The sequence below is a fragment of the Larimichthys crocea genome, chromosome IV (assembly GCF_000972845.2).
Source record: "Larimichthys crocea isolate SSNF chromosome IV, L_crocea_2.0, whole genome shotgun sequence".
NCBI classification, from domain to species: Eukaryota; Metazoa; Chordata; class Actinopteri; family Sciaenidae; genus Larimichthys; species Larimichthys crocea.
The window spans coordinates 1,000,424-1,012,709 of record NC_040014.1 but is presented as its reverse complement, the minus strand read 5'-3'; the positions used below and the strand labels follow the sequence as shown (position 1 = coordinate 1,012,709).

At 38.3% G+C, this 12,286-nt stretch overlaps 1 protein-coding gene across 2 annotated transcripts in view; it reads right to left on the bottom strand.

The window, feature by feature from the left end:
- epha5 (EPH receptor A5) overlaps nucleotides 1-12,032 on the bottom strand; it is a 62,382-nt gene extending 50,350 nt beyond the window's left edge. For both annotated transcript variants that reach the window (XM_019271757.2, XM_027278650.1), the window contains exons 1-2: nucleotides 11,659-12,032; nucleotides 6,162-6,226 (exon numbers count right to left, since the gene is read on the bottom strand). In XM_019271757.2, the coding sequence (XP_019127302.2) occupies nucleotides 6,162-6,226; nucleotides 11,659-11,758 (165 nt within the window). In that variant the 5' untranslated portion in view covers nucleotides 11,759-12,032. The remainder of the gene's footprint in view (nucleotides 1-6,161; nucleotides 6,227-11,658) is intronic.
- Between the last annotated feature and the right edge of the window lie 254 nt (nucleotides 12,033-12,286).

The following is a 12,286-nucleotide window of genomic DNA, read 5'->3' as shown; positions in this document are numbered from 1 at the left end:
CAAACTGTTTTATACTTAAGAGAAAAGGATTTAGCTCAAGTTCCCATTTCGTGGAATCTTAAAAGACTGCTATACATGGTATTAGGTGGGGTAGGGGCCTCTGAGGTCAAACACAAAGCTTGGTGCACAGACCAACATACTAACATGGCTGAATGAGGACCACCCATGTTTGTGTGAGGCACTGTAGAAACAATAGCATGCACTAACATGGTACGTTTTAAAACGAGTGTGTTTCTAAGCTCAATTTACAGTACATCCATTTCTGCTTTGACTCTTTGTCTATCAATGATTCTGTACAGCAATTCACCATCCATTTGTTGTGAATGTGACACTGAAATCCTGAATGTACCCATCTTACTTTCACACAACCTCTTCTTAATAAGTCAGTTCAACCAAATGCCAAGAAAAAAAAGCTATTTTACACTAGGGTTAGTTGTATTTAATCATACCAATGCATTCAGATTGACCCACTGAAGTTTTCATATATCCACTCCTGCTGTTTCTTAAACCAATATCACAGTTTCTCAGAATCACGCACAGTTTGTTGTGGGTAGTTTCTATAGAAGTTGTTGAGTGCAAAGCATGTGAATTTCCCTAAGTAAGCAGGACATTGCTTCTTGAAAGAACATTTGATATATTTCTTTCAAGATGTGAACAATGAACGCAGTTCCATTTGTTCATATTATATTAGGGTGGCAGAAGAGGTTTTAAAAGGAAAATCTCTCAATGTCTTGACACATAAAACAAAAAAACTGTCTGCAATGTTGTTACAGTTTGGGTGAATTGATGCTTTAACAATAGTGAACAGATTGAAGGCAAGGATCTAGCAATAAATACAGAGGTGGGTAAACTGCAGTTTCCACTTAACTGATATAGATGATCTGAAAATGGGTAAAGTAAACTGTCATTTTTTCACAGTTTATTTATTATTAAATTGTATTTCTTATTCAATTTATTTATTTATCTACCCTCCCTATATGCCCTTCATTGAGACTTTTTGGTCATTAATGGTCCCAATAATCAGAACTTATGAATTTCAGAGAGAATTTCTCAGGCAGCTCTAACCTATCTTTCACCCCTGCATGGTTTATCCTCAACTTCTTGACCTCTCTCCCAACACTGAAGAGTCCCTATAGGTATCCTTCGAGCTCTTCATTAGTGTGTGTGCTTGTTTTCTAATCTGTGTGTGTGTGTGTGTGTGTGTGAGTGTGTGCTCATGTGACATCCGTCAGCAGACCCCCTGTGGCTGTGCTGAGTGCCCTCCTGGCTATAAGTCTATAAAGCTGTCTCCAACTTATTATTACTGCCCATTACCGCTGACCGTCATGACGGCGTAATAGAAATGTCCCTCTCACTCCTTAACCATACAAGCCCCCCCTCCACCCCCCACTCCCGACTCCATCTCATTCTCTACAGAATCCCTCTTTCATGTGCCTCATCTCTCTGCCTTTTCATTTCATTTATGTCTATCATCATTTTCCCTCTATGTGTCCTCTATTCTTCCTTTAATTATCCAATCTTAAATCTAACCCAAAAACACTGCTTGACCACTCCCCCCCCAATCTCACCTCCCCCCCTCCACTTTGCAGATTCTGACTTCCCGTTTTCTTCCTTGTCCCCAATTCTTGCTTCTCTCCTCCTTCCTACCCTCCTGTCACACCTTTGCACACTAATCTCCACCATACTCTTATCTTGCTCCTCTTCTTCTGTCCCTTTAACCAGCCATCTTCCCTCCTTCATGATACTGTAATTTGCTATGGGAAAAAAGAGGATCTGCTGAATAGAGTATGAGCTGCAGCAGCACAAATCTCAAGCAAACACTGCTCAAACTGTGCCGTTCCCCCTCCTCTTCCTTATTAGGGACAGAAAGTTTAGGACCCTAAGGCATCAAGCTGTCATGAGTGAGTGTCTGTGCCTGACCACCACCCAGAGTTTTCATCATCATTTTATCTAAAGGCTGTCAGACATTACTTACTTATTTATTTTACGTTAAAATAATACATATTGTAATACACTGGACCAAATCCAACAGTTTTTCATTATTACTATACATGGATGTAGCTGTTGTCAGTGATAAAAGATGTTAAAAACTTTTCTATTTTCACGTGCTTATGGCTGAGCTCTTTTAAAGAATTTTTAATCATAATCCAGTGATTCGTTTATTGTTTTAAATTGTTTTCAAATTTGCTATTTTAATGATTTTAAATGACATTCTGATGTTTTTAATTCAATTTTCTTCTCTTTTTAATTTTTTATTTCTATTGCTATTGCTTGTCTTAATGTCAAATGTTTTTCCTTGCCTCTGTAAAGCACTATGAATTGACTTGTGTACGAATTGTGCTATACAAATAAACTTGCCTTGCCTTGCCTTACTGCTTATTGAAATTACAGGACAAGGTTTGAGTTTAAATATTCATAATTGAAAAATTGCAATGTTGTTGGCAGAAACATCGCGAATAGAACTGCAATGATATATTAATGATATATTACAGACCAAACAATCACTGGATTCATTCAGAAAATAATTAGCAGATTGATTAATAATAAATAATCATGAGTTGTAGCCATAATTGCAATGAAATGTTTTCTAAAAATACTTCAGTCTACTCAACAAATGTGGTTCTGTTTTTAATAATCATATAGTTTTATAGATTAAGACAGAACAAAGCACCCCTTGTTTTCAGAGCTTGACCTACTGTAAAAGATACTCAACATTTACTTGACTAAACTAACTGACTGTGTGTAACCGCTGTATGTGGATTTAATTGATAGATATGTCTTAAGGAAATTATATAGTTACAAAGAAAAAAAGGTCAAACTGTAGGAATAAAATTGCTTGACAATGTTGTCTTGCGCTGGCGAGCAGGTAGCAGCCGTGGGCGATTTAGTTAGTCACACAATTTACAGATAAAACCCAGAATCTCCTTTTTCCTTTCACATCGACAACTCGATTGGTTGAAGAGTAGGTAGAATTTCAGTCAACCAATATTTTCTTCTGTGTTTCAATGGTTTTTTGTGTTTGTGAATGTTTTAACAGAAGAATTGAGGTAACATAAGGTGAAAATACATGTTTTATCAGTAAGCCTTTGTCAGTGCTTTAAGTCCATCTTCTGGCTGGCTCAGTGGACTTTTCTTTTTCGGACTAATGTTCGGATAAGGACAGAGAAAAATGGGTCTTGGATTTGCCTGACTAGCACCCATCCATTTAATGGCACCTTTCTTCCTGACTCTTCTTGCTTTGTTCTTGTCCCTTTAAAATGCTTGAAGAAGCAGTAGATAAAAGCATCCAACAAATGGCACATGATCAGTGGCTTACACAACCTATGAACAAACATGTCTTGAATCCAGTGGGAAGAGAAACTAATGGAAATATCTGATTACAAAGAATTGACAGCCAAGAAACCAAAATGTCTTTTTCCCCATCACCTTTGTTGAACAGTATAACGATGCAAACTTTCATTAACCAAATAAAATTCCAAATATGACATTTTAAAATACCAGTGTCTCCATCTCTATCCAAGTGTCATCTAACTACAGAGCAAATGTAGAGCTAAAAGTAACTCTCTTGAACTTTGGTGGATGTTTAATTCTTAATCATCCAGTTTTCTGTGTCAGCAAAACAACTTATGAATAATGTCCTACATTAAATCTCGACACAAGCGCAAATGAATTGCAAATCAAGTCTACAACAATTTCACTCCATTCTTCTGTCTCTATCGTAAACCCTCATCAACTTCATCTGCTCTGCTGCTGTCATCAACGCACAATGAGACACAGAAAGTAACAATTTCATTTCAGAGATACTTGAAATGCCACAAACGTTCTCTTCTCCAATTTATCATTTATCTGCTTTCCAGACTGCATAAGGACTTGTATCCAGGAGGACTTGTATTCTGGAGGTCACAGATAGGCTGGTTTCTTCCAAATTCTCTCTCATACTATTTTCCATCTCAGGCTGTTACTGTCTGACTGTCCTGTAGCTCTCCATCTCTCCTCAATTCTCTCCACCTCTGTCTTACATCACACCTTTCTCCACATGGCCAGATTAACTTGCTGGGAGGGGGGCTGAAGGCAAAAATGACTTTGGTCTCCTGCAAGCTACAATATCTTTGAGACAGACTTCCAAACTACAGTTAAAAAAAAGGCACTTCTGAATGTCTTTATAATTGGAGTTCATATTGGGCTGTGTAAACAGAAGAGAAGACATCTCAAATCTAAACACTTAAGTTCAAGGAGCTTGTCATAGATGAAAAGAGAAGGGGTTTCAGTGACAACTTGAGCTCTTAAACCAAAATACTCATGTTTTACAAGCTACAGTCTTCACTTTCAAGCTACTGTGTCAGTGTCCCGCTGTTCATTGAAATGTGTCATAATATGTCAAGGTCTTCCATTAATTTTCAAAATACTTATTTTACACCATCTCCTTTTTGCTTGAATGCAAGTTTCAAAAACGTGTAAAGCCCACTGAAGCTTTGGAAAAAGGAAAGCTGCGCAGAAAAGATGGTGAGATAAAAAAGACAAGCGGATGACAAGAATAAGAAAATGAAATGAAATCAGTGTTTAAGGACAAGGAAGTATGGCAGGGACAGAAAAGAGAGATGTGCCAAAAAAAAAAAAAAAACTGAAGGAGAGGAGAGATGATGATGGGGATGGAGGGGGGAGAGGAGAAAATGAGGGATGAAACAAACCATCTGGAGCAAAAAAAAAAAGACCCTTTGTGTTTCCTCAATGTCTTACTTAACCATGGAAGACTGTTGTTGCCAAGTGTAAATGTGTGTTTGTGTGTGCGAACATGCAACATTATGCTGCGGATTGGGTTCTGTTGTATAAATACCGAACAGGATAGGAATTATAATAGCCAACAACGATAACGTCTGTTATTTAAAATGCCAAACAGGGAGTAAATTATTTCTTTTCTCAGACATGTTTATCATTTCAGTGTCAGACAAGTTTTGATAGAAAAAAAAAAGACATTTTAAAATCACCTTAAACTGCAGCTGAATAAAAACATAATGGCTAACATGTCATTATGAGAGCCTTACTTTGTCTTATCACGTCTTTTATTTTCTCTCCCTTCTGTCTACGCCGAATGTGGTTATTTATGCATTGTAGACACGACACGCCATAATCACATCTTCATTAATATGATTGCCCATACGGCTGCTTTTGTCAGCATTATCTCTCCCATCTACATACAGCCATAGAGTGGGCCATGATTTGAATACCCAGAGCTGAGAAAACACTATGGTCAGCACTATTGGTCCGGCATGTGTAACTGCATATTTGCCAACACTAGTTGTGACTGTGAAAGATTTTCCATGTGGATCAAATGGATGCATAAATGAATTCCTGTTTAAACCAACCATAGCACTATCAATCCCCCAGAGGTTAGGAAATTTTATTTTTCCCAAGGAAAGGAACTATGAACTATTGTCTCACAAGTGCATGTAGTGTTGAAACTCCAGAATACATCAACACATTTTTTAAATGCCATTTCTTATTCATTAAAATACACTATACAATACAATGAAATAACAATATTCCAACTCTAGCGAGTCTTTCCCAAATTAGTCTTCACCCTGGGAAATGGAAATTCAATTCCTGGCTTGAGAATGATATATTCCATGGTGACTTTCAGTATCTTATTCATGAATTCAATTTACTCTGATAATGAACTGAGAGTTCTTGAAAATTAAATGACCTTTAACCTTGATTAAACAAATGAAGAGGCTGGTCTTGAGGGTAAAATAATAAAGTTAGGTATCTTTCATTATACATAGAAAGTGGGTTTCTAACCTAAACTATGTAAACTGTGCTAACAAACAATAGGTGATCATTTGTTTTACATTACTCTCTCTTGTTATCACATCATTACAGATGGGTGAGTGGGTTTAATGAATCTTCAGAAACACAGATATTTGAACTTCATAGCCTTGATGTGTTTTTGTGTCATAAGGTACATTAACTGTGTCAATTAAAATAAAAAAAACGAGAAAAGAGAAACCATGTACCTCCAAAAAGACAAACAATCAAGGGACATTATCATCAATGACAACTTTAGGTGTAACCGCAACAGAAGCAGTAAATGTACAGTATTTGTCAAATTTGATTTGTATTTCTGCTAAATTAACCAACAATTGAAAGAGTATGATGATACTCACCCCATTCTTAGGATAGGCCACCCATCCGAGGTCTCCCATCACAGAGCGAGAATCCAGCAGGTTCACTGTTAAAGAGTAAAAACACAGAGAGTCTTAAACATAGACAAACATGAAATCAGAAGAAAAGAGATGTTAATCTCCTCACCCTGCAACCTGGCTTCTAACACTCCCATTCACAATCTGTTCTGTGACCATAGATAAAACCATTTACAGTCTCTATAGGTACTGAGGTAGTCAAATCATTACAGATGCATCACAAATGCTGCTTGCTGCATAGATTCAAATATGAGCTTTGAGAATTGACATCTTAATCATGAACTCAGGATTAAAAAAGAACTTCCAATGTGTCAACATGAGGTAAATTGACTTCAAATCTGTCTGGAGTTAATCAGCCTGATTCTTCGGACGGGTACTAACAACAATCTGGAAGAAATGGGTTGGCAGAATAAGGAGCACTTTCCGTTTGTATAATATAATACACTATTATTAAATGAATAGCAGGATTTTTTGTGCATAGTAGTTCAAAGAGTCACTAATAAGTCAAAGTTGATAAAACACTTGGCATGGCCTAGAGCATTGCGCTAAGTGGCTATTATCCATTTACACTTTTTAGTGGAGCTGCACTTTTGTAAATCTTGTTGACCAAAAACTGATGCTCGAATATACTGGAACAGTGCTCTCAGCTCAAACTGATCCTTTAAAATGCTCAGTCGAAAGCTGTCAAGTGCAATTACCTGACCACTGCACCTCTCAAAACATGTTTCCATCTCCTCTTGTGCAGCACTAGTGACAGCGAAGCTGTGTAAGTTCTGTCTTATCTTCCAAATACTTCTACAACAGCCGCAAATGTTCTTGTCATCTCACAAAAAGGCAACTGTGAGCTCACAGAGGAGTTTTTGGACACATTTGGAAGCACTTCACAAAAATCAATATAGTGAACAGGTCATCAGGCCGCAACGTTTTCTTTGGTGGCTCTGTGGCTTTGGCACAGAAGAAACAGTTGGCAATAAAGGTATAACATGGACCTTATCTTATAGCCTGTTCATGCTTCAACAAAATCTTACATAAAATTAAACATTTCAGGGCACAATTTTCACGGACACTGACTACAGTAAATCACACTAATGAACATATGGTGTGCTTCATTTTAGGCTGTCTTACAACAACTTCAGAACTTGACTGAGATTGTCATGACATGACACATGCGCAATCATAAACTTGACTCAAGATTTGTCAGAACGGAGTTCAGTTTCCTTTATCTCATCCATCATAACCTTTGGCTTGTTTTGTGTCTGACACAGTGTGCACTCAAACAATAAAAGAGAAAGTCCAACTGAACGATCCACTGTCAAGGTTTTTGTCTCCATGAAATGGTACCAGTAAGTGCTCGACATTCAAGCATTTGAGCACTACTAATTGAAAGTGGGAAAGTAGGCTCTGTTACATGCTTTTCTAAGAAATCGCCCTATCCAAGTTTCACCAGAATAGTAGGTGATCAACTACAAGGTGTTCATTTGTAAACTTCCCCTTTGTTGCATGCTTCAAATCACATTATACATCCACTGTGACTTTTACAAGGATAAAAATGTAATGAGTGCTGTAAAATAAAAATTCAAGCCGATGATTAGACCTCCATTTGTTGCTGGAGAGAGACTGCTGGGTTCAGTTTGTCTGTGCCTACATCACCTACAGGAAACCCACAAGTCATTCAATCTAGCTCTGTTCAGCAACTTGTTCATACGAATTATAAGCTGCATTCTGCAATCGACCACTCCTGGTTTCCTCTAATGGTTCCTCTTAATAACAATTTAAACTGCAGTTAACAGCTTTCTTCCTAACTTGGTTCATTGGGTTGACACATCCTGGGATAAACTGTGAGCTCACTCGCAAAAAAGAAACTAACCAAACAAAAAATATGCAAATTCAAAATATTTTAGATGCAAACATCTGCAACATCTATGCAAATTACTAGTACTGTCTTTGGAAAGGTCAGATTAATGCAATAGATTCTGGAATTAGATACGTCAATTATTTCCAGGGAGTGACAAATTAAAATAATGTGTTAGTGCAAAACACAAAGGTTGATGGACTTCACATTGTTCGAGGTTTACAGAGAAGCCAGGTTGGTAAAAATTAAAATATCTTGCTGACTTAACCGTGCAAGATTTCCTTATATAACATTAAGACAAAGCAAACACTGTATGTACAGTAACAGCTTCAATCAACCATCAGTGAGTCTCATAAATACAATCTATGTCCTAAACCAGCTGTTGAGTACAACATTTCCAGTCACATGTCCTATGATAAGCTGTGTTATAAAACAGCCGATCCTGATATGAGGCCCGTCCCAGTGTCAACAAAAGAGACATCCCCAGTGAGAAGGTGGAGTAAGCAGAACAAAATATGAAGCAAGAGCTAGTTCAGTAACCGAGACACACTCGCACTGCAACCCCTCCTAACACACACACACACACACACACACAACTCTAGTCTTACTGTCTCCACTGCTCTGCAGAGAATAATAAAAAATGTCCTTAGGAGGCGATTAGACAACTAATTAGGCCATAAAGAAGAGATAAGTGATGCTGAACTAGATCATAAAGGGATACGTTACCTCTTTCACTCTCTCACTCTCTCCAAGGATCAAACCACCTAACAAGTTAGAGCTCAGCCATGACAATGATCTACAGAACTTATTATTAAAAGTCATCACCAGTGAATGAATGGTGTGATTTAAAGCCTTGTAGTGACATTACTTCAAGGATACTTAGAGTAAGTGGATTTTCAGCATGGAGAATACTGAAAAATTCTCCTTGAAATGACAACTGAATATTTGATCTGAGGGGCACCAGGCAGCCTGGGTATTTATTTTCAATTCAATACTTAACATTATTGAAGGCGATAGGTTTAAGTGCCAACTTGACCCTCTGTGATCAATAATACATACAAGTATAAAACTTGTAAATTCCTGAACACATTTGTCTTTTTCGTCATTTTTTACTGTCTGTACTTCATGATGTTTGATTATAGCATTTACATTTTCGCTTGGATCATGCTGGGCTTAATGGTCTGCCTTCTCTCTCTCTCTCTCTCACACTCACACACACACACACACACACACACACACACACACACACGGCAAACATGTGCTTCTTTCAAGCCATTTACTACAATTAACCCAAATCCACCATCCTCGTTTGATCAACACCATTACCAACAAAAAGCAAAGTGATGGGTTTTTAAACTCCCTAAAGCATAGACTCACACACATGAGATTGTTCACGTTACTCAGACATTATTATTAAGCGAACACAATAACAATCTCCAAAACAGATGTGAGGCATCTGGTGCTACATCGAGATGTTCTCATATATTCAACAATTTAAATAAGAATGGATTAGCTTCATGAGAGGGAATTAATCAAGGTGGCACAGCGTGTACAGTGTTTCTCAGTATCATTCATCAGTGGTGGAGCCTCACTGCAGGATAACTGTCCTCACTGTTAGAGAAATGTTAATATAATTAAGGCGGTGTCAAGACTTTTCTCTGTTCACTTGTTCCTCCCCCAATCAATTTGAGGTACAAACTTGGCATATAAATGCGAAGGAAAGGTGAACTTTAATTTGAAAAACAGCCTGTTGTGTAATGTGAGGACACATCAGAAGATCAGCATGCAGCCTGGGAGGATTGTACTTTCAAATTAAGACAGAGACGGGGAAGTGGACAAAGTCCCTAATGATTCCTCAAAGATGTCTAAAGCGAGCTGAGAAATTGTTTAATTTTACTTTTTCAATTACAAGAAGTTAGCCCAATGAGAGAATAGCGGTTATTTTAATTATGGGCTTCACCCTCCTCTATCATTATGCATGATGACCCATTGCAAAGCAAATATGTGCCAAATTAATCTAAAGTTTGTGTTGAACGGCTGTCTCTGGCTTCTTAATGTTTAACCATTTCAGTGGATGTGTTTTGTTAAGTAGGAGTTTTTTTTTTTCAGTCAAAGTTGACAGAAAGCACAGACTGCACAGGTTTTAAACAATGTGCAACACAAAGGACAGGGTGATAAATGAAGACAACAGCAAACAAAAAAAAGTGCTTTTGATAACTTCTTACAAACACATACTTATGATTCCATCTGTCACTGATATACGACTCTCACAGCCTGGACTTGTTTTAAATTGACACTGGTGTTAACAGCAGCAAACAGCATGACTAACAGTATATTTAAAAAATAAAATACTCCTTCACTTCTTTTGTGGAACTTGCACACAGTTTGCACCAGTATATAAATATATAAAATGTATAAAACACAAATGTCCAAACGGCTCCTGTGGTAATTGAATTCAGAGGACAGTGAATACAAAGAGGTAACCTGGATTTTCTAGATGAACTTTAACTCTTTTTTCTGTATTGTCCGTGGATGCCCTGCTAGCAGTGCCTCATGGTCACACATTGGGAACCACCTTTGTGAATCTAAACTTTGACCAAATAAATCTGCCATGTGAAGAATACGCAGGTTGATGAATTTGCTCTCTTTCCCGGATAATGCTGTCTAATAGCCCCAAACAATGGCATTCATCCCCGAGCTATTAAAATGCTGCTCAGTCTGCGCACAATAGCGTGGGAACAAGATGTGACTCACTGTTTCGCACATTTTACTTATATTTTTTTTTAAAGCCACTTGGTAAATGTCTATAAATAGCAGGGTTGAGTTCAGATGAAAATTGATTAGTCTGAAACGGAGTGAACGTACATGGAAATGTTTCATTTTGCCAAATTACGAGTGCCAAATGAAACTGTAATGTTTGCAAGATAAGAAAGATCACTGCAAGCGACTGCTATCTGAAGTCATTGACTGTAAGGCAGGTTAACAGGATTCAGAGGTTAAAGGGATTCAAGGCGCATCTTTCAAGACAGACTGATAGATTAATCCTGAAATAATCTTAAACTGGCATCATGAGAAATATCGAAGCAAAATCCCTAAAGTTCCCATCGTCACAGTAAGAGTAATTCTTAATTTGATATATGTATATGTTTTATTTATTCTGAAATATGATGAAGTGCTTGCTAAGGTCAACGTCAACTCAACAGTGTGCGCACCTCACACGCTGCACAGGACCACGTTTAAGATCAATACAGTGATTTGTGCAGCGCACTGTGCGTCTGTCCTCAAAGGACTGGTTATCTGGTGAGACGCATGTTCTGTTCAAAGGTCCTTTTCTTTTCAACCTTTACAGTTTCGGAAGTCACAGTGATTACAAACGTGGGGAACATAAATGTCATAAATAATACCAGCTCAAATTTAAATTATAGGCGACCTCCTTTTCAGTCAAACGACGTCGGAACCCTATAGTCAGCCTAGAAGAGACCGATGGTCTGGGGCATCAGAGGCACAAGGCAGACCTTTACCCGGTCGGACTTGTCAGTCCCAATTAAATGCCCAGTTGTTCCAATCAGCGGTGACATAAACCCTTAAGTGTCCCTGTACATGTTTTACCTTCATTTGCGGGGATGCACCACGCTCCGAGCAATGCCAGACTCCAAACCCACGTCCATGCCACCAGCCGAATGCCACAACTCCACCAGCGAGCTTGCATGGCGCATCCAAAAAAAAAAATCACAACCAGCAGGAGGGGGGTTAGGGGGGGGAGATTTTTTTTTTTCCTAAACAACAGCAGTTTCGGTCAGCATAAAACGGGACGCCGTAATGAAACCATCTGTATCGTTATGCGACCGCTCAAAGAGAAGGGAGCTCATACTATGCGGCTGGTGGAGGAAGGTACTGAGGAGCCGTGTGCGCTCTGGGTTTGGGGAGGCGGGCAGCGAGCCGAGGGGGGCGGAGTGAAGCGCAAGTCTCTCCAATCACAGAACTTCCACAGGTGAACCCCACTGCTGCGGGACTCGTTTCTTCAACTGATAATAGATTACTCCTCACTCATTACCACTTGCGTAGCCTATGAAACGTGTTTTTTTTTATTGTACGTTGCATTTCTGTATGATTATTATAAACAGCCAGCTATCTAACCACCATGTATTACACTTTGTATACTGATTCTGTTACATGCAGCCGAAATGGATTGGAAGAAATGAAAGAAATTGACATAATTTGACTTTTGACTGTTTAT